The sequence below is a fragment of the Astatotilapia calliptera genome, chromosome 2 (assembly GCF_900246225.1).
Source record: "Astatotilapia calliptera chromosome 2, fAstCal1.2, whole genome shotgun sequence".
In the NCBI taxonomy this organism is placed as follows: Eukaryota; Metazoa; Chordata; class Actinopteri; order Cichliformes; family Cichlidae; genus Astatotilapia; species Astatotilapia calliptera.
The window spans coordinates 25955885-25979494 of record NC_039303.1 but is presented as its reverse complement, the minus strand read 5'-3'; the positions used below and the strand labels follow the sequence as shown (position 1 = coordinate 25979494).

Sequence of the window (23610 nt, the reverse complement as noted above, 5' to 3'; positions counted from 1 at the left end):
ATGTTTATATTTTCAGGTGAGGTCAATAGAAACACTGCAGTATGCATGTTTTTTGCTTTCTTTTAGACTTGTTTTTTTAGACGTTTTCAGGACCACGGACAGTTCTGTTGGCTCTGCGTACCCAGGGCGCTCTGGGTGTCCTACAAGTATTTATCACACGTAGCCTTCAAAGTGTTGTTTTCTCGACAGTGGATCGATACAGTGATAGCGGAATTTCTTGCACACAAACTTTTTAGATATGCCACAAACGTGGAAACAGAAAAAACCCGCCGGTTGAATCATATGGTGCAAATCCAGCGTCTTCATCGAGCCTTGAAATGCAGCAACTACCACAGCTGGAAGCGGCCGGGCTGTACGGAATCATCGGCCACCTGAGATTGCAGTGTTTTTCTTTTTATTATTATTTTATTTTTTCTCCTTTAATTGATTCATCCCACAGCAGGCTAATATCGCAAGTGCTGCTCTTATAACTTGTCGTCGCTTGCGGGCTGAGGTTTTTTTTTTTTTTTTTAAATTTAACATCAGATCAAGTTTGACCAACATTGGCGGATCCAATCGGAGTCCAGATCAGCTCCTTCTTTCCCCCACCACCCCCACCCCTCCTCCCTCTCTCCCTCTCTATCCTTCTTGCTCACTCGGTTCCCCCTCTCTTTCTTTAGTTGCAAAAAAAATGCTCTGCAGCTGGGCAGCACCTCAATGAATGAATTGGTGCACTGTGAGCGACCATCATCTATCCGCTGGATTTTCTTTTGCGCCCGGCTTTCAATCCAGAACATATGAATTTTCTTAGGCAGAGCCTTTTAAGGAGTTGAACAGACAGGTCGGAGAAAATGGCACAGCGCGTGGTTTTCTTTCTACTGTGGCTCTTTGACCGCTCATTCGCTGGATTTCCCAATCAGATAAATATCGGTAAGTGTTTTGTTGTTACACGGCTGCAGATTTGTGATTTTTGTTTTTAACGGACATTTGAACTGCAAGATTGCGTTTTAAAGAGGATACGGCGCGCGGAGCTCTGCGCAATGATAAGAGACCAACTTGATTTCTCATATGTTGCAGGCTGAAATCCACTGAATTTAAAAAAAAAAAAAATACATTAAAGCCACCACTGACTGTGTCACTGTCATCTTTAGGGTTTTTATTAAACATAAGATATACGTGACACTGGCGGTTCATCTGCGTTGTCCGAAGAGTTACAGAGAAGCGCGCGGGTTAAAAAAAAATAAACATAAAAATTCGTATTCTTTTAAATAACAGCTGCGTGTTTTAAATCACTACACGGAGTTCTCCCTCACTCCTTAAAATGCCGGTCAGAGCTGGCGGTCGTGTGTGAGCGCTTTGTCTGATCTCGGGTTTTCATCTCTTCCAGGGGGACTGTTCATGCGTTCCACGGTGCAGGAGCACAGCGCGTTCAGGTTCGCTGTCCAACTCTACAACACCAACCAGAACACCACGGAAAAGCCTTTCCACCTCAACTACAATGTCGACAACCTCGAGTCGTCCAACAGCTTCTCGGTCACCCATGCCTGTAAGTCTGCTTTTTTTCTTTTTCTTTTTTTAATGTGTTTCTGTGCTCGAAAAGTGACCGCGATTATTCACGAGCTTATAGATGTTACAGCATCTGCAGGAGGAAACAAGACAAGTTCTTCTCACTTCACTGTGATTCTTAAAGTCACAGCGGGGAATAAAATTAGGACGTTTTCTCGCACAAATCTTTGTTCTAATAAAATCATGTTTTTTTCTTTCAATATATCCTGAATTTTCCCAGAAATTTCTCCAACATTTAAATGTGTCTTTCACATTTTTAACGACATCGGCTACAGTTAGGGAGCACGCAGTGTTAGTACATTTATGGCACTCCTGCATGAGTTTTACGTGAGCTGGTATGAATCCCACATTGTAAAAGAAGTTCCCTTGGCAACATGCAGTAAACATGCTGCCAGTTGCACAAACCAGGGGCTCAGCCCTGGAGGAGTTCACATCTGTAGTCCAATTTCATGGAGTTTACAGATTTTCAGCGTCTTTGTTATAGCAAGTAGTGTGAATGCCTTTAATTTCATCACACAAATGATGTTTTGTCTTATTATTTGGTTATCAGACTTCTCTTGTGCAACTGGTGTAACTTTGCTTAGTTGCTGATGTAGTAAATAACCTGTTTTTGTAATCCTTTTAGCTGCAGTTTCTTGAAATAAGCAGAAACACAGATTCAACACGAACAAAACTGGAAGAAACAGGCTCCGGAGAGCCATTTTGTTATGTCATTTCAGAGGAGGAGTTCAGTTTAGGCTGAATGGCTGACTTTGTGGGCACGCAGCTCTGTCTGGATGGTGAGGTTGTGTCCCTGTAACCCCTCTGTGGCACGCTCATAACGGCCCCTCTGACTCTCCCTGTGCCAGAGCGCCTCCGCCTGCTCCGTCCTCTGACTCCCCCCTGTGTTACAGTGCATCTCCCCCAGCATTGCAGAGTCAGCTCATTAGCACTCAGCCCTCATAGCACCTCACCGTGCTGTCATTGGGTGAAAGGGGAAAAAAATCCATAGCTCCCCAACCAACGCCAGCAAATGAGTTGGGCTCAGACCTGCAGAGGAGGTGGGTCTGAGCAGTGAGGGAGAAGAAGCAGAGCATCCTATCACAGGCAGCAGAGCTGCAAGTGCCTTAACAAAGGCATCCATAAGAAACAATAAGCAAATGAGAGTGAATAAATAATAGATAGTGCCATGCAATTTCACGCGTGTTGAAGAGGAAGGGAAGCATAGGAGAGGAAGGCTTGATATCAGAATCTAATTAAATTTGGGGGCAGACAGAGTTTTAGCAAAAGGAAGGGGATCCTGTGGGAGACGTGACCCCATTTCCTGCTGCCGTGTCTCTGCGTCTCCATCAAGAGCACTGTCTCAACCCTGCCTTAAACTTCAGATGAGAAAACTCTAAACCTTTCATGATGCAAACAAAAAGATGGGCAATCATCAATGTCACAGTGTGGTGCTTTAAAATGCATGTTTGATCACTCGTTCTCTGGCAGAGTGCTTACCTGCTACATCATATTAAAAAAAAAAAGTTGCGTGCTTAACACACAAAAAGTCTTCTTAATTGCAAAATCAATGCACGATCTGATGCCTTTGTCGAGCGAGTGCCCTGAGTCTCTTGTCAAGCTGAGCTCGCAAACCGCAGACAGCTCATGCTGAGCTCACAACAGTCCACAAGCACCTCCGATTGTCTCTACCGATGTACTGAACAAAGTAGAGATGACGGTTATTAAATATCACTTATCTGCTGACTTCTAGGCCTAAGAGATTTTGCCTCTAGTGATTGTGGAGCTCTTGTGCTCTGGGTTTTACTTTTGTCAGCACTGCTGTTTGTTCTGCAAGCTGTCACAATTATTTAGTGGACATTCAGATTCTCCTTTGTCATCAATAGCCCCATGTGAATGACTCAGACCTTTGTCAGCAGCAGCACACATCTACTCTATGAACAGACGCGGTTTTACAAAAGTAGGGTTCAGGGAGTGTTTTGAAACAAGCTCCAGTGCTTTGATTAAGATGAGATCTGGCTTCTTTTTGTTTTTCTCTGCAGTTTCACATTTGATATTGCTTTAGTGAGCGTTCCCTCTTTGGTCTGGGACAGCCAGTGCCAAAGCTCTCCACTCTGACTCATCATAAAGATCACGCCCCCTCATTTGCTGCGCATCCTTTAACACATAATGCAATACTGGGAGAGCAACTAGAAGGCGTGCACAAATTCAAATTAAACTTCAGTTTAGCTGCTGAGCCTTTCAGAAACCAAGCACAGAAATCCAAGAAAGCCTGCTCTTGTTTCGGAACCATTTCTTTCAAGCTGGTTTGAAGCTGTTAGCATGTGCTGTTAATTGAATTAGTGGCCATCAGAAAAGAAAAGAAAAAAACAATGCGTGGCTTCAATAATCCTCGAGGCTTTGCTTTGTACTTCAGCGACTCGGTGTGTGCTTTCGTGGCAAGACTGTTGTTGCTTTGAAGTGACATCAGAAATTGCGAAATGTGTAATTACCAGTGGAGGGATCCATAATAGCCATGGAAGCTAGGAGTCAGGAATACCCACAAAGAAGGCAGGAGTAGTTCAAAGCAAAGGGTACCAGTTTGAAGAAAGCACAGCAGACAGCATTAATGCTCCTGATGGTCACGGCTAGCCAACTTAATGGCACCACTATCCTTTTCTCTGCTGTTTACCCTTCTTCTTCTTCCTTTACCTGAGGCAGAGGGGGGAAAAACATCAAGCCCTCTCTGCCTCTCCTTGCCACGCTACTTATTAGATTACTCGCCTTGATTCCTGTTAAAGGCAAATTTTGCACTGGTTGGCTTTTGAATCTCATCTCGCTATTCCTCATTCCTCATTCTGTCATTAAGCTAATGGTGTGTGTCCCCTCTGCCAGCCTTTTTTTACATGGTCCTACCCTTCTTTTATTGAATCCTGCAGCTCCTTAAACCTTGTAGCAGATGCTTTTCTGACGCCACCGTTCACCCACCTTCTCCCGCCATTGTCAGCCACAGATAAAACCGTTTCACTCCGAGAGTGTGGAAAAGAACACTGGTAAAACTGGACATTTTGACTGCATTTGTCTTTTTTTCTAGTTACAAGAATAGGAAGAAGGACAAGAGAGTACCTGCAAGGTGCACAGTGTCACTGTAAAGAGAAAGAAGGCGAGAGGAAAGGGATAGTTTGAGATTTCAGGAAAAGCACGTTTGCTATAAATATCTAACAAATATCTTCAACACAGCTCTGCATGTTGCACATTGTGTATGTGTTGCACTCTGACTTGGTGTTAGATTGGATGTAATGCAAGACGATCTCTGGCGATCGTACGTGGGAATACTGTAAGCATCGGAACGTGCGAGAAGCCTATTAAGGCACATTTAATTTAATGGCCGCGAGGAAAAACTCCAGCAGATGCTTGTATTTACACCGAGGTGGGAATATCACCATCACTGATGAGCACCATCATGAGTACTCCAGAAAGCAATGCCTAATATTTGTCTAGACACTTCATTCGAAAAATCATCTTTACTAACCTTTACCTTTAACCTTTACATCTGCACATGTTGCTGAGAAACACCAACGGTCTCTTTACACCAGCGGCCTGCTCTGTGACCGAGCACATGTGACAAATGACATATGTTGCGGAGCACACACTGAAAGAGCCCTTACTAAATCTTTTCATATACTTTAGCTTTTGGGGGTTTGTTGTGGAGGTGGTGTTGGTGGTGTGAATGGACGGTAAACAAAGCGACAGGGAGACATGTTTTTTTGCAGTGCTTGGTCTGAGAGAGACAGGGTATGGCCGAGAGAAGCTCCTCAGGTGATTGTAGAGGTGCCACGGTTCTTGTTCTCGCAGGCTGTAACTCAGTTTGAAAGGTGTGACGAGGGAAACATGGCAGCTGAAAGAGGGAGAGGGAAGCTGAGGGGGGGAGGAGGGATAGAGACAAAAGACTGCAGTGAGAAAAAGCAAGAGGAAAAAAGAATATAAGTAAGGATGTTTTTTAAGGTTGCTAAGTGTGTTTGTGTGTGTGTGAGTGTATAACCAAGGCAGAGAGAGGGAGAGCTCTTTAGGCTATGGAGGGGGGAGGTTGTACCAGGACATGCCATCATAGTCCAGCTGTGTTGAAAGCACAGATGGGGGTTTGTTTGTGGATGTACGAGCCATGTGCTTATACACGTTTGTGTATGCATGTATGTAGAGACGTGCAAACACCCTTAAACACTACAAGTCTGGTCTGGACCTTAATATTTGTTTCTGGGTAAATTTTAGTGTTTTGTGCCGAATGCCTCTTGACACACTTCATCATTCATCAAAAATAAAGGTCAGGGTCAAAATATGGTGGGCTTGCTCCATGATTTTGGTGCAAAAGAAGAGAATTTGAGAAAAGACATAGTTTTATTATATATGCAGACTACGACGTTTTGCAAAAATAATAATAATCCCCCAAATTTAGCTAAAACATGTATTTCATAAGCACAGTGACTGTGCAAAATCCTCTGAGGCTAACATAAGCCACGCTACAGTGATGTGAATTTGAGGCCAGCAGGCCGGGGCTGTCTCAGAGGCCTGTTTGGATGGCTTGATATGGGCCTAAGTCAAATGAGTGCTACAGAAATGGCCACGGATGAGGTTACATGCTTGGAGAGCTGCAAAGCCTCTGGGAGGGGAGCAGGATGTCAGCAGAAGAGGGTGACTGACAGCCCTGTTTTCAAATAACACACTTAAAATGTAAATTTAAACAAAAAAAAAAAAACCTGAGTTTAAAGATAGATGACAAGTTATCGAGTTAGGGATGCTCTGATCCGATAGTTATGTCAGCTATTTGTGTGAGACTGACTCAAACAACTGGACAACTGGAACATTGATGGCTGCAGTGTTCAGTTCAGTTCTGTGCTGCATCTTGAGTCAGCAGTGCACTGGGGCACTCGCATAATTTAGCTACGAGCTCGTGATCTCGTTTCGATTGTGAACAGGGGTCAAGTGAGTGGATGAAAACAGAAAAACACCACTCATATCGCCATTAACATAACAAGCTCTCGTCAACTCGATTAGCAAAATACATTCGGTAACTAAGATGAAGTGATAGAGAAACCTGAAATTTGTTGTCTTGATGCCACTTTGAATCCCATATGGGGCTTAAATTATTTACCAATCCTGCGCTGCTTTATTGAAGATGATATCAACACTGCCCTCTGATGAACAAGAGGAGCTGGCTGACCAATCCTTGTTGATGGCGACTGTGTCCAATTAGGTCACAATTTGTAACATTTTTTAATGTGTTATTATCATTATTGTCTTTTAAGAGCTACTTTGGAATCATAAGTAATTGTTAACACAAGTGCTACAGAAATAACTGCTAGTTTAGCAGCACACTGCATCTCATGCTTAATGTTACTGCTGATACAATTCTAATGAGTTATCCTGAATTTCTTGCCGTTTTCTTGAAATACTCCTGGCATGATTTCAGCCACTGCTACTGTTTGCCACAGTCATATGAGGCTTCCTGGTAAAGCCAACACAAAAAAAAGAGCTGGAAAAATTCCAAAGGCCAAATCTCCGAAGGGAACATTATTTTGACCTAATTTGCTGGTCATTAGATGCCCTTCGCTGTATTTTATTAAGTCGGGCGCATAGCTGAAACAGTAATGAGATTCAAAATACAAAAACACAGAACACACTCCAAGGCAGTTTCAACACAATGAATTTTTAATCAGAATTTCAAAAGATCTTCTTAAACCCAACCTGAGGAGAAGTGCTGCTGTCGGGGTGTTATTTGTCTTGGAATCAATGTAGCTGGCAGATGTTGTTTGTTAAAACAACAGATTTCCTCCCTTGCCACCGCGGTGGCTTCAAATCTCCATTTATCTTTCACAAACGCCGGGCATTTGGCCACTTTCAGCAGCTGTGAAGTACGAAAACTATAAGTCAGTGTAAGGAAAGAGTTTTTTGATTTTTGAAATCAGCATATCCTATGATTGCATCAAACATTTGTGTTGCTGCTTTTAAAGATTTCTCCAGCTTCTGACAGTCATCAGTCTTTATGGGTTTTTTTTTTTCCAAAGTACTCAGACCATCTGGCGAGTGTTGGTGTCTTTGAATTGTCTATTGATTTCCTTTATGTATCTGCTCAGTTTTCTTGGGCAAATATCATAAATTGTAAGTGATAAGGGGGAAATGGTTATAGATGAAATGTCATGGCACACTGAAGATATCATTGTCAGCAGATGGCATTTGCTAAGATAGCCAAACAGAATGATTAGAATTTCCATTGTTTTAATGTGATAACTGATGCTTTTATATTGTGAGTGAGTCAGTGATTGTGGGCTTTGAAAAAACCAGCAAGACAGGCCCATCTCTGCTTCACACATCAGTTCACCACAACTCAAATAATGGTGTAGTTTCTGAACTATAAGTCGACAACGACAGGCCAAGTCTGCGTTCCTTTATTGAAGATGATATCAACGCTGCCCTCTGATGAACAAGAGGAGCTGGCTGACCACATAAAAGACGGCAATAAACACTGCAGGAACCACACAGGAGGAGACACGCAAAATCTTAGTGGTCCATTAAACAAATTCGCTGCTGTGAAGGAAACACTGTTCCCGACGAGGAATGGCGTCTAAATGCTGTGCATTTTAAGTCAAAACCAACAGGGAGAAAGCTACAGTTTTTTTGTTGTTGCTGTTGTTTTTTCTCTTTCTTTTCTTTTTTTTTTCTTTTTTTTTTTTTTACAAACGGCTTATATCAGGTGCATCGGGGATGTGTGTGCCAGCAGTCTAGCTCCGTGTGACGGCTGTTTTCCATTTTGTTAGCTCAGTGAGCAAAACTTCTCGAGGAGAGTGGGCAATGTTGTTTGTGGCAGAGATTATATTTCATTTCAAAATGTCATTTACCTGCATGGAGCAGATGTGAAAAGCCAAGGGAGGAGTAGATTAAAGAAAAGAAAAGGAGGCGCATTTTCAAACCTTGTCACTTGTAAAGATCTGTAACACTGTAGTCAGCATTTTTCTTTTTTTTGAAACTTTTATTCTCCCTCTCTGTCTTTCTCATTTCTATCTCCATGTCTTAATATATATTTAATCTCTTCCACAAAGCCCATTACAGTTATGTTCTTGCAGCTATTGCAGTCACACTCAGCTAGCTATTGGCTATTCACTAGACTCCCTGACAATACCCGTAATCACTTGATCAGTAATCCCCCTGCTTGAGCTGGAATAGCACATCCGCATCGTGCTTCATTGGAAGTTTCTGCATTGGTTTGGCTTCACCGAGTCTTAAGGGAAAGAAAGAGAACTCTCTGGTCTTCTTCAGAAGGAGCTGCGGACTGCATTGTCCTAACCAAGGTCAGACAGCGTTTGACTAAAATGCTTTTATGATCTTTCAAGAACCTCAAGAACCTCGTTCATTGACACCGTTGGTGCTGTCTAAACATACCAAAACACTTGGTTTAAACCATCAGCTTGTTTTGACGTTCCTCTGCATGTGTGTTGCACTCAGTTTTATTTGTGTATGTGTGTGCTAAAGACAATCTAAAATGAGGAGGACGTCACTGTTGTGTTGAATTCAAAACACCAACAGGGAGGGTCACGATGTACTCTCCCAATGAGTAAATATTGGATCACAGTGCGATGGGGCTTCCAGCTCTCCGTCTGCCGACTGAGCAGATTGATCCGCACGTTTCTGGCCTGTTTCAAAAGAGGCAGTCGCTAGCAGAGCCCTGCCAAAGCGGCATGTCTGTGCAGAAACAAGGGCTCCATCATAACTGATTGCTTGTGACAGTTCACAGTCGCTGGGCCACTGAAGCATCATAACCTTGTGAAACTAGTGGATGAGCACTCATACATGCTGAAGGAGAGGAGGAGGAGAAGGAAATAAAATTATTAGCATATTCCTTGCAGTGGTAGAAAAAAGAGAAAAAAATGCGAGTAACACTCACTGTGCCGTGAATGTGGTTAATATTAAACACATCTTACACAGTCAACGACATAATGCAGACCAACACCTTTGCAGATTTACAGCCAATTACGGCAACAGTTGCAGAACAAAACCCCTAGCAGTGTCAGAGAGAGAGTGGGGGGGGGTCAGCTGGTGTGATGGAAGTGCTAATGACAATCAAACAAGAAGATCTTCTGGCAGGAGATGAGGAGCAAAATCTGCATGGCTGTGATCGCTTTAGTTGGATCGAATGCTGCCACCATTACAAAAAAAGCACCGATTTATTTCAGAGTGTTTAAATCTACACAAGCGCTGTGAGGAGAAGAATGAATAACAAAACAAGCGTGGGTACGATTCTTTGAATCTGTCCTGGGTAACTATAAAGCAGAGATTGGTGCTGATGAAGGTGGCTGTCCATCATTTTCTCCATCTTGTGTTGGGAAAACGCGCATCAGGCAAAAATGTTTAAAAGCAGCACGGCGGTGTGGTTGTGCTTTACATATTTCCTACTGGTATTCTCCCATCCTTAGAGCTCACTATACCCATGAGTGAGAATTAAGTGAACATGATGTGCTCTTTCAACCATGACCCTCCTCTCTTTCTCTCTCCAACAGTTAATTCGGAGAGTGCTGTTGTGTGGCTCTTGCCATTTCACACATGGATACGTAAAACCTGTGGGCGGTAGCTCCCAGGCCGCTGTCCATGTTAGTGTGTCCATGCATAACTGTGCTGTGAAATATTGAAGTGTTCTATCATTCTACCATCAACTATTCGGTAGCCGTCAGTGCCATTCCTTAATTGTTATTTTTCAACCCCACCCCCTCCCTCCATAAAAAAAAAATCCTGGTTGTGTGGCTTTATGTGGCGCAGTGTGGCCTGCAGATCAGGGAAGCAAACTTCATCTGGACCCATGACAGAGCTAATCCATCGCAGCTGCAGAATGAAAAGGCCGTTTGGAGTGAATCTATTCCAGAGGCCTGAATGGAAAGCTTCTCACAGAAGCCGGTGCCCTTTGCAGCCCTGACAGTGTTAGAATGTGATGGAAAAAGGACATGAACGAGTTCAGTGGATTAGCCATGTTTGTGAAAGAAGGGAACAGTGGACGAGAGAGGCACAGTAGATGGAAAGATGAAGTGACCAGCAACGGTGTTAGCGCACGCTGGGTTGTGCACATGCAAGTGGTGTGAACTGGATTCTCAATCGCTGACACAGAAGCTCCCACTTGTACGCTGAAGTTGAGTGTTTGGAATATGCTGTCAGCTGATATGTGAGATTTTATACATCTCTGCGGATGAGCCGCACCCGCTTTCTAGCAGAACTGCGATGGCGGCGATTTGAGGAGGAGCCAAAAGTAGGACTTTTGAAATTAACTTTGTGTAAAGGAATGTACAATATGTTTAAAGGGTGGATGCCGAATAGCACCTTTCTATTTCTGCTGGAAATGGAGAGTAAGACTGAATAACATGTATTTCTCCAGTGTGTCAAGGGCGCGCATTTCTCATCAGGCTCGCTTTATGTGCCTTTGCTTTCTTCTCAGGACTTTGTTCATTCTATTTTCCTTCTGCCCATTGTAGTGCTGCTAGTGCTGCTACTGTACATGCACCATCACTAAGCTGTAAGGGGATAGACTTTGGGTCTTTTATGCGTAAAGAAGCTTAAGTTTGGAAATTGCTCTCATGTGGCCAAAGTTTGTGAAAAGTCAGTGAACATTTCACTCCCAATTTCTGCGGTTTGTCTCTGAGTAAAGCTTTTTAGCCCTAGGACACCATGTAAGTGAATGAAATATTTAGGATTAATGAAGCCTCTTGTTGCACGAGGGGTTAACCAAATCCTGCAATGGGGACTCAAATTCTGAATTTAATAAAATGTTATTATGAAATTTAGGTCAGAAAATTGTGGTATCAATCATTGTGTATTTAAAAGAATGATAAAGAGTTTTTAGTTGTAGTTTCAAGCCACCTGTGACATTAGCTATACCTAGAATAATTTTGTGAATGCTGATATCTTGGAGCTCAGCCGCATTGCTAAAAGTTGGTCCACTGGGCCAGTCAGTCAAGTGCCAACAAAACCGAGAGAAAGCAGAAATGAGAAACATGCAAAAACAGCTATCAAGGCTGTCCTTTGTTTGCAAAGCTGCTATTGCAAAAAAGTAAATGGGTTCTCAGCATCTCAGTAAAAAGGTGCAACCAGCTTTTTGGAGGTATGACCGAAAAGTGATCTGAGAAAAAAGCCTGACTTGAATTTGACTTGTATCCCTTCAAGGTAATCTCCTCAGGCAGCACTGCAGCGCTTTCAGCATTCCTGCTAGTTTCACACTGTCCTCTGATTATCTTTCTTGAACTGCTTCCATTTGATTTCATGATGGAATCCAAACATGCATTGAGAGCAAGCGTCATTTCTGCTTCAAACTGACCCAAACTTAATGCTGAGGAACATCACTGTTAGGCCGAGTTAGAGCTTTAGGTCTGACGCACAGTGTTGTTTGGCACTGCAGGTTTTTCCTTTTTTTAAAATCTATGCAGGGAGTTCATTCACCAGCTTCAGACTGTTCATTCGGAGTATTACTGAACCATCCTAAGATCTCCGTGTGAGTAAAAGCCAGCACAAGCTGTGGCTCGTGGCATCCTGAGCGCTCTCACAGCAGATGGTTTATTGGTCCACCGGTTTGAGCACCGAAACAATAAAACCTTTATGCAGGCACGTGTTTATAATTGCGTTGCATCACAACACCATCGATCGACTGCTGTAGTTTTATCTTGCTTGATATATGATTTCAACCACTTAACTGCACAAGATCTGATTTGTTATGCTATTTGTTTCATGAAGCCTCAGATCTTGTCATTGGGTGACATGTCTGGACAGCTAGAAAGAAGAAATTCTCACTTTGTGGTATTTTCAATTAAATACAGGGTTTAGGTGATTAGCAAACCACTGGATGTTTTTATATTTACCATTTCTGCAACATCCCTCTATTATTATAATAATTATTATAATTTTATTAACAAATAAGCTATTGATATTGACATATCCAGGACATGGACAAGATACATATAAGAACAACACAAACTGGAAAACAATCTACTATCCACCATGTTCCAACAATCATTGGAATAAGGGGATAGTAGAGATATAAGAAGACGTGTAGTGTGTATAATGTGGAAAGAACTGCTGTATAACTATATTCAGCCAGTGATCAAATAAAAGAAGGGACAAAATAAGCTAATAGTAACAGTAATAACAACAGTCTTTTTACATTCTTGCTTGATATACGATTTCAAATGCTCGGCTGCTCGAGGCTGCGTTTGTTGTAATATTTGTTTTAATGATGTCCCAGATGTTTTCACTGGGTGACAGGCATGGACACCTGTTGTCATCCAATTTGAGAAGAACTCAAAATAACTAATTTGTGGTATTTTCAGTTAAATATAAGATTTAAGAGATTAGCAAACCATTGAGTGTTTATTTATTTTCTGGAAGTTGGCCTGTTTGCGGGGTTTGTACACAGCCCTATATAAGCCTTATCCATTTATCTATGTCTCAAAAAATATAGCGGATAGTATTTTGCTTTCTCCAGTCTCTTAGTCTCATAAAATGAATCTATTACAGAGTGTCTTTGTCGGGATAAAAAGAGATATTTTAATACCTGTGGCTTATTATGACTTGATTACATTGTAGCATGGCGACTATATCAGGCAATATATCAGACTGCTATTAAGTCTTTTAATTGGTATGTGTGCCCAGCACATCCAGACAATGACGAGTCCACTGAGAATAAAAAATAGGAGGTCTTTTCATCAAATGAGAAAAGAGAACCTTCTTGCCCGCTATACGAAGTGGATCTCAAGTGAAGCCACTTACCAAAAATCTTTATTTGTATTTGTGGGGAAATTGGTTTTTAGAAAAGTGTGCATGCCGAGGCCCCAGAATATAAGGGGATTACAACTTATTCCCTTACATAGCTCTCCGTTTTCCATTTCAGCCTCTCCCCTACTTCCCCCTAGCTTTATCATTCAGGGACGGAGCACCATCTCAGGAAGGGCACTAATAAGATGAAAAGTGGTGTTGGACTCTACATACTTAACTATGCCGGCACCAAGGCTGAAAAGGAGAGGGAAGTCTTTAAGTGATGCCTTCAAGGTTAAACAACTGGTCCCATCTCCTGTCCTCATTGACTTATTCTATTATTCTTCACTGAAAGACAAAAGGCTCGGGGAGAATGGGCTCAGAGAGGTGCTGTTTTAAAATTCTCTGTACTCTGTAATCAAGCTTCACAATGGAAATCCTTCATGGCTCGACTTGGATTGTTCCGCCGTCATAGGATATGGATTGCAATATGAAATTTGATTAGTGTCACCAGGGGCAAAGGCTTAGTTTACATGCACGGTAAGCAGACCTCGTGAGATTGGCAGATAGTCATCCCGTCTCAGTTTCCCTAGGCAGCACACTCTTGGCTTTGCAGGTGCATATAACTCTGACTGTACACGAAAAACAGGCATCCGAAATCCCCCTAAAGGATGGAAACAACCAGTCAGAAACATTAAAATCAGACGGTGTTCACTCTAACAGCAGCATGAGACTTTCAAGACTTCTTGCTGTTCAGTCTTGCAGATGAGGAAAAGAGAAAATGACAAACACACACTGGTTTGTGAGGCACAGACGGAACTGGGGTATACGTGAGGTCAGAGGGGGGAAAGGGAGCATTTTGACACTGATGGAAAACTATGTGTGCCTGCCAGATATCCACGAAGTTTACTCTTATTTTTCTTTTGTTTTTTTAACAATCCATCCAAATGATAGCAGGAACAGGAGAGGTTTGCGGCTGCCAGGTATTTTTCCCGCTGTGGTGAATAGAATTCAAAACAAGTCAGTTGGGTGCAGCACTCTATACCTGAAATATCACCACAAATCTTTACTCAGGCAAGCCCAGCTCTCCTGTAGTCAAGTCGAATAATTTAGAGGCATCTTCTTATCCCATTCCTTTAATCTCTTTGATGGAGCTAAGAGGTTTTTTCTTATGTCTTCTTTTCTTAAAGGCAGTCCTTAGGTGAGCTGTTTCCTGCAATTCAGCAGAGCCAATCTGCCCATTTTATCAGAGACTGCTCTCCCACAAAGAATGACCCTATAGGTCGATTGTGTGAGAAGCTTATTACAACCAGTAGTGTCAAAATTAAGCAAATTCTAGCAGCCGCTAGTCTGGAGATATACATTTTCCAGCATGTTTACTGTTGTGGACGGGTTTATTTCACCGTGTAGCTACTTAAGTTTCTAAAAGGGTCCCACATGTAAATCAAACCCCAGCGTTCTTGTTGAAAGTCAAGTGCTGGCACACCTTTGGCGGCTCTCCATCCCTGTAGTGCAGTCCACACCAGTCTTCTTCTACGATCATCCACCATTCTCTTCCTCCATATTCATTTGCGAGGAAGGGCATGCTTTAGTCCCGCAGTGCTGATTGGGAGGATTAGTGGTATGTGAGGGACTTTGTCACCAGCTTTCTGGGAAATCCAATTACAGAATATCATAAGCCTTACATGTTTCACACTTGGCTGAATCCTCCTTAAAAATGCACACCGGCAGCCTCAAAAGGGTCAGCGTTTAGCAGCTGTCCTCGCTCTGTACAGCGGTGATATCCTTCTGAAGGTGAAAGGAACGATCATCTTTGAAAGGATAAGACAAGTCCTGTAGCACTCCTCTTGCCTCTGCATTGCAGCAAATGGTAGACTACACAAGCCTGAGAGAGAGGGGATTGTTATTTGTTCAATGTAATGGGCCAGTATCTCAGAGCATGGCTGTCAAGGTGAAGCGAGGGCCAAGGGTTTAGTTCTGTTATCTGCTTCCACAGATAGTCCTTAATTGCATGTGTCAAGGAAATGACATGCAGTGGACAGGGCCAGGCAAAGTGAGATTTCTGCATGTATCGCTTGAGCGCTATCAAACTGATTTTCCCAGAGATGCTCGGCAACTTGTCCAATCGTCCAGCTCCGCCACTACAATGTTATCTGAACTTTAGAAATGTCCAGCGCATTAAACATAAGAACAGCACTCTCGTGCAACCTCCTGCTCCCATACTCTGCATCACAATGAGCAGATGGCATCGCCACAATAATAAAGACATCACCGCATGCGCAGGCCAGGTCCTCTGTGTACGCAGTGTATGTCTGTTTGACCCGCACGGTGCTTCTCAGCCCAGTGTGTTGTTCTGTGTTCAAAGAAAAGCATGATGGTAGGACCAGAAAATATCTGTCAGAAGGAGATGGAGTTGAGAGTCATTGAGTCCCTTGAGGTTTGTTCACCGGCCATGCTCACAAGTACAGGACTATATCACCAAGATGGCAGGTGGAGAGGAGAGGGAGCTGATGGGTGAAAGGCTGCAGAGAAAAACGAGGAAATATAGCAATAGTTAATGAACCTTAGTGATGCTACGTGCGTGGACTCCGGATTTAACCTGAGTGACTCCGGTCCCCTGGTCAGTTTCACAGCTCACTGTTTCATTCTGAGTCGCAGCAGTTGAAGCTTTAATGTGTCAGGCGTTATTAACGAAGGCACAAAGGCTTCGGATGCAGACCATAAACGGGACCTGAGCTCGACTTAGAAATGACGTTGGCTCAGTTCTTTTTAAAACATTATTTGACAGGGAGAAAACCCGATACCTGCTTTATCTGTGCCCAAATGATAAGCACCACTTTGAGTAAATAAGAATTAATCATTCATATTTTAAATGTATGAGTGATTTTTTTTTTTTAGCATGGTTGTTGCAGTAACACCATATTAACATAATCTGTTTCATATAGTTGTCACAGAGTCCTATTTTTTAATATTAGTACTAGTACATTATTATTTTTTAGTATTAGTTTTCCTATTTAAAAATGCTTGAAATCAAAGCCATCACTTTCGTATTTAACTACTTTTATTTAATTAGATAAATTAGCCAATATTTGAAACAGTCATGTAAATGAACTGAGATACATTTCCTGATATTTTAATCCTGTGTCTGAGATAACAACACCGAACAGCTGGCTGTGTCTTGTTCGGACCTACTGTTTTTTAGGTCAGATATCATCCTTCTGTGAGAACGCTGTAATACAATACAAACGTTCTTTGCTAAGAAGTTGCACAACCAAGATTGCAGGCAGCCAGTCAGACATCACTTTGATAGATATAAATGCTTATTTGAACATTAAGGTTACTGGACAGTTGCCTTTTTGTGTGTGGCTGTTATTAAGGTGTCATACAAATAGGAAATCCACAGGGTTTTTACAGTTTGCAGTGGTGTACACTTTATAGATACAATAAAACGCACACAGCCATTTTCTGTCAGGAATTTGCCTTACGACGCACTTCGGTGCAGCTTAACGTGACGAAAGTGTGATATATGAATCTTTAAATGCCGTTTACAGAACAGTGCATGAACACACAGATTCCGATTAGGTTTGACAGTCAGTTTGTGACAGTTGCTTAAACACTGTGTATAATTATACAGGAGACACAACACAAGAATGCGACAGGGAGCATCAGTTGGACAGTTTAATATGATTGCTTGAGAACAGCATTTTATTGTAATGTGAGCTCAATCTCAGTTCATTTCAATTCAATTTACAAAGCACAAGCACTTTGTCATGGTGGGAAGGAAAAACCCACTTTTAACATGAAGGAACCTCTAGTGGAACCAGGCTCAGAGAGGAGCTGCCGTCTGCCGTCGTGTGGCAAGAAAAGAAGAAAGAAAGCACAGGGAGACAGAAGACAAGTTATTGTCAGTAGTACTCCCTATCACTCTCAAATTAATTTATCATAATGCATCTTTGGCCGAACAATATTTGTTCAGATGAAGCCGTGGGATATGGTGATGACAGTGTTCAAAACAGTTTTCAAAACAATAATGGCAGCCTGTAGCATAAATGGCACTGTGACTCTGGCAGACGTTATAGGAGTCTGTCTGCTCGGACTACAAGACTTAAAAACAGTTTTTACCACCAAGCCATACGACACCTCAACCACAACACTTAAACACACACAACACAGTCCACAGGACGCACTCAGAAGCTACCTGCAGCTTCACAAGTACTCTGTTTAATCTGCACTGGTCACTCCACTTTATTGTTATTGATATTTATATTTAAAAGTGCAATACTGTAATTTTCTGCTGCTCATTCCTGTGCAATATCCCATCTGCCCTCCCGTCATATTTTCTTATTTAATCACTAGTGTACATATATTTATATTTATAGATACATATATATTTAGTCATCTTTTCTCTTTTACCATGTCTCTTTAATAGTTTGCTCCTTACTATTTTTCTATTTTTTTTATTATTTTATTATATTTTATTATATTTTCTTCTACTGTATCATGCTGCTGAGTGACTGCTGCTCGTCAAACACATTTCATTGCAATGTTGACCCTGTGCTAACTTGCATATGACAAATAAAACTGAAAACTGAAACTGAAAACTGTGAGATCAGTTACGTTGAGACCATTTTGTTAACTGAGAGCTGTACGATAAACATCTCTGTCAAGAGATGTATTCTAAAACACTTCTTCAGCTGAGAATCAGAGAGGAGAAACACACAGGTTCACTTGCTAGCAAGGGCAGCCACCAGAGCTCTCGTACAAGAGTGAGGGCTCAGGGACTCGCAGCTCTGAGACTACCCTGGTCTTTATTTTATACATCAGTGGGTGTTTGTTCCTTACATTGGAATGTGGATGTGTATATGTGTGTGTGTGTGTGTGTGTGGGTGTAGGTATGGAGTCAGTGTGTGACCCCATAACCGACTTCCCTAAACCTGCTGGTCTGGAAGTCCAACAGTTCATCTAAGCACTTAGACTAAAACTTGACATAGCTACGTTTATCCTACCATAAAACAATAAGACAAGGTACGACCTCTCCCATGCTCCCAGGATGTGGGTGTGAATGCCAGAGCACTCTGGAATGCACACAAAGCCTTTGCAGACTATTAAGGATCACACATCCTATCACTACCATATGCAAACTTATATTATTAAAAGATTATACTGACTACTAATTACAATTTTCTATTGACAATCTCTGAAGTTCTTTTAGCGAAAGGTATTTTTCCCAGTTATACCGACTAGCATGTTCACAGGTGGTAGACACCAAAAATCATTACTAGCAATAAACCAAATGTCACGAAAAAAGAACAAAACAAAACTAGAATTGCACCCAGAGAGGCCAGTACTGGGACCTTATACTCATTTATTCAGACATAATAAAGAGCACCATGATGTAACACATGCTTACAATATGAAACAGCTAGTGTGCTTTTCAAAAGCCCTCTGTTGCACCACATGAGAGAAACTGTTCATTGGTGGTTTTGGAGTTATTTGTTCAAGTTTGTTATATATATTTATTATACTAAAAATATGTATATTTACATTATTTATTATGTCTTTTACCAAGGTGAAGGAAAATACTTTCCATACTGATTTTCATGTATATGTGTGTGTGTTTGCTTGTCTTCAAGACAGATCTCTAGGTGGGTGGGCTCAAGGGTAAGGGTGAAAAAGTATCCGTAGGCTGGGATCTTCATCCCTGTATCATCCATCATGCACTCCACCAGACTAACACTCACATACATGCTTCAGGACACATGTATAGCTGCTTCCTACACGGCAGAGGAGGTATATTTAGCAAAGGGGATTCCCAGCGTTCCTCTTTACATTCAGCGTATCCTTGAGAATTAGCAAGCATGCTGACTTAATGTCAGCATGCTATCTTTTATAACGCCTCGAAGTCCTTTTTTCCCCCTCCCCTGCAAATTGCATATACATTTAAAAAATATGCAAATTACTACCACAGTTTTGTGCAAAAGGATCATACCTTTATGCATAGAATCACTTCTCAGCAGCCAGAAACTCCTTCGGTACTTTTACCGAAGTTATAAAGGCACGGTATCACTGAGGTATACTGATTGATTCTGTATTCTCTGGTGTTTTCTGTGTTATTATCATGTTGTTGTTTTTTTACTGTTTTCCTGTAGTCGTATTGCCATTTTCTTTAGCTTGTGTTTTCACAGGACTCAGCTCTCGACCACACAGTACAGAGCCTTGTTAAACAGCAGCATGATTGTTTGACATCATTACGAGTCACATATCAGTAATGTAAAAAATATAGCCCTGTTCGAATACCCACTACAGCTGTATTGAAGCGTGTGAGTGTTTATACCGCATACTTTCTTTTTTTCAGTGTGTGCACTGGTGTCATTTAGCCCAGCAGATCATGTGAAGTCTAAATAGATTGGAGACGTTGATTCAGCAGGACTAGTAACAGCTTCCTTTTAACGTTTCGCAGCACCACTGCAGTTGAGTAGTTCTTGAATCCGGCTCTACCATTTGTGTTAACGGTTTGAGGCACTTCACATCTCTATATGACAAGACTCGATGCAATTCCCCAGGGCACTTACAAGCTATCTCCCTGTGACAGCATCCCTTTTTCAGAGCAGGACTGACTGGTCCTGATGTAGGCAGGCGACAGTGGGGGGTGCGAGTGGGGGGACCAGAGGCAGAAGGAGATCCAGACACAGGCAGGAAATGGAGGACAACTGGCTGAGAGAAGAAAGAACGAAGCCAAAGAGAGAAAGTGAGAATGTGGAAAAATGGAAAACAGCTAAAACGATACAATCAGCAATGACATTTACCCTTTGCTGCAACCCTCTGCACCGCACACCGTCCCAAGGCAGTGCAAGACCCTGGCTTGTGGGCCACAAAAGAGAAAAAAGGTTGTTTTTTTTCCTTTTTTCTTTTTTATGAATTAGCCGTGCGTGCCTACAGGACACCACATATCCCTCTGAACGAGCATTCCAGGCCAGGCATCTCAAGTGATGCATCAGAAATGTAACATCCCTGTAGCACTAGCGACTGTCCTGATTATGGAAGGGAATGAGGGCGGCACACTGTGTGTGTTTGACCAGTGAACTGGAGATGGGATGCATGGTTCCCTGCAGCAGGAAGGGGGAGTGGGTGGGTGACGGGGTGGGGGGTGGAGGCACAGTTAGCTGCAGAGGAAGAAAAAAATGAAAAAAGAGGGGCAAATGAGATTGGAGAATGAAGAAAAGAGAGGGAGCAGATGAGAGGGAGTTATCTATGTAGTCTTGTTTACCACACAGTCCTCATACAAGCTCCTATAATGACTCTACATGCACACAGCTGTCTGAGGACTCTTGAGTAAATTAGTATTATTGAAACTCAAGGTGACACAGAACCACTGAATCTTATTATCTGATGTGTTATTTCTTCAGAGTTGGAGACAGGCCGCTTATTTCCAAGCGGAGCAAAACATTTCTATCACGTTTATTTAATTACAGAGACATAAAGCTGAGGGCAGGACATTTCTCCACAGTAGCCCTGTCCCCTGACTGTACCATGTTTTTTTTTTTTTTCTTTCCCCAACACCAATCTTCGGTCCACTGATGGACTGGGGGCAATAATATGGGGAGGGAACAATTCGAGTGTGGAAAGAGGGAGGCGCTCAGGTGGAAAGAGATCCTGCCATGCTTGAAGAAGATGTGTGCTTTGGGGGATGACCAGATGGCTGGGGCGAAAGAAAAAACACAGGCAACAAAAGAAGAGGTCAAATAAGGTGGCGAGGACGGAGGACAAGAGAGCGGAGTTAGACAGTGAAGGACGTGGAGAGAAGTGCCGTATGGAGAGGTGTATGACACTACTCGGATTTGAGTTTGTCTCTTCAGAATTACACACGAGGGGCATCTTGATACTAGAAGGTTAAGAAATACTGATGCAACAAGTTCTTTGTGTTGAGACAGCAAGAGATTCCCACAAGTTTGTCCAAATGAATTTCCCTTTCACTGCAAAGAACCAGCTTGATCGGTGTTTCTACTGATTGCTCTCTGGCTGCTGCAAACAAAAATCCCAATGTGCTGTATGTGCTCTGCTGCTCCACTGTCTTGTTATTCACTCTTAAAATATTAGTATTATTAAAAAATGCATTCAAATTAAATTAATTAAAGTTATTGGCAAAGTAGCGATGTAGGAAATTGGTTCCGCTTTCAACAACGAAATGTAAAACAAAAAGAAAGTTACAATATCGCACAAAAGCCGGTGCCTTGATTTAAGAAAAAAAAAACACTTACTCATCCCTTTTGTGAGTTCCCTGCTGTTGATGATAAGAGCAAACACGACTTTGTTTTTTCATCCTTCTGCACCGAGTTAAAAAGCAAGTTGCTCGTTGCTATTTTCTCACAGCAGATTGTAAAAATTGGGGGAAAAAGGGATAATTTTTTGATGAGATGATGTTTCTTTTCCAGAATCATCCTTTAAGGGGTTGCAGCTCATCTTCAGGCTATGCTACATGAACAATTCAATTTTATTTACACAGTGCTAAATCACAACAACAGTCACCTCAAGGTGCTTTATTGTAAGATAAAGACCCCACAATAGTACAGAGAAAATGCCCAACAATGACCCCTATAAGGATCCACTTGGTAAAAGTAGGAAGGAAAAACTGTAGTGAGCAGCTGGTAGTGATGGGATGGAGAGAGGACACACTGTGGACACCTCTAAGCCTTAAGGTGCCATCTTTAGTTGGCCCGTACTGTTAGTAATAATGGCTCCACCATGCTAAAGGCCAAAACAAATCCTGTTCCGACATCAGACTTCTGAGGTATCTGGAACGCAACATGACTCCGGAGGTGGACAGTACGGAGAGACTGAGGAAAAGAGTGTGGAGCTCTTGAAGCAGAAGAGTTCACTGTGAATTATATCTAAGGGGTGGAGTTTGAGGATGCTGGCAGATCTGTTGCAGTGTGCGTAACTGGTGCATGTCTCCCCCCAAAAAAGCAGTATATCAGTTTTTAGCAGAACCTACCCTCATGGGATCAACGCAACACAGAGCTTTGCACTTCTGTGAGGGGACAAACCGTGGAAGAAGATGAGAGCAAAAAAGACCAGTGTGAGCAGAGCGAGAAGGGATTGCATGGACATACATGTTATTGAAACTTAGGCTTGCTCAAGCTCAACCTAATAAGAAGAGGACAGCTGAGCAGAGAGAAAGAGGCTGCCAGATCTGGTCCCGTAGGATAGGTTCTGTGTCAGTACCGGGCCAAATTAAGAGGGAGTGCAGAGAAAAGTGGGCCTCGACGAGAGCTGGAACTCCTACTGGCTCCCATTCATTGTGGGAGATTGCACCACTTACCCAGCAGCACTTACCCACAATACTGCTGTCCATCTGTTGATTCACTTATCAAGGAGCTGCGTCGCGGCTGTGTGCGTACGTGCTTGCGCCTCTGCATCCGTGCACGTGCCTGCCTGTGGTGTGTGTGAGACTGAGACTGCTTATACCTTGAACGAGGTGTCTGTACCAGGACAGATAGGGGAGGGAACAGAATTAAAGAGGATGAGGAAAATCCCAGCAGATCTCTTATTCACACAGCAATTGTGCTAAAGAGTCAAATACATAAGCGCTGTTGTGTTGTCCTCTGAGCATCAGAAAGGTTTGTGCATGCTGTAGCACAGTTCTTTACAAAGTCAGATGAGTCCTTGCGGGCACAAGAAAAGGAAAACAAGTTATTTTGTGTTTGTGATTGCATCTTCTCCTTGATTAAGATGGACACACAAAATGCCAACTGTCACTTTGGTGATGGATTTCTGTTTTGTTTTCAGTTTAAAGAATACTACCAGAGATTATTTAAAGAAGTGAGCAAGAGCCAAAGCGATATCTGATGTTTCCCCATCATATGACTTATATTTTTTTGTCCATTAGCCAATCAAAAATAAATTTTTAACATAGCCATTACATAAGATTGGCTAGAGCTTTCCTCCCCGTCCTTTTCCTTCCCATCATCCTCTGGAATATTCAAAGTGTTTACGGATGTTAAGAATGCTTGATTACCCAGCGGGAACGCTTGAGAGTCAATCAGAATAAGTGAACAGTCATTCATGATAGGGTAGGAAAGCAAAACACACCTGTAGCTCTAAATATTAGTTTACACATTAATGGCTTCTGAGTGAATGGAAGTTGCCCCTGCCTAACAATTTACGCCAATCCCGCCAGAGTGCGCGATGAATACACAAACAAATCAAAACGTCTCTCAAGAAATGTTGCTGATCAAAAATGCTACTGGTGCTACTGAGATGTTGGAGTGAAAATGATTGTGTAACTGTTTATTTTCTTTAAGTTCCACCTTTGGTCTCCTTAGATAGCAG

General features: G+C 42.3%; 1 protein-coding gene across 5 annotated transcripts in view; it reads left to right on the top strand.

Moving 5' to 3' along the window:
* Positions 1–603: 603 nt before the first annotated feature.
* Positions 604–23610, top strand: part of LOC113035105 (glutamate receptor 3-like) — a 96899-nt gene continuing 73892 nt past the window's right edge. For 2 of the 5 annotated variants that reach the window (XM_026190432.1, XM_026190422.1), the window contains exons 1-2: positions 604–909; positions 1367–1525. In XM_026190432.1, coding sequence (XP_026046217.1) covers positions 831–909; positions 1367–1525 — 238 coding nt within the window. In that variant the 5' untranslated portion in view covers positions 604–830. The remainder of the gene's footprint in view (positions 910–1366; positions 1526–23610) is intronic. The other 3 variants (XM_026190416.1, XM_026190409.1, XM_026190440.1) reach the window with 2 other exon arrangements.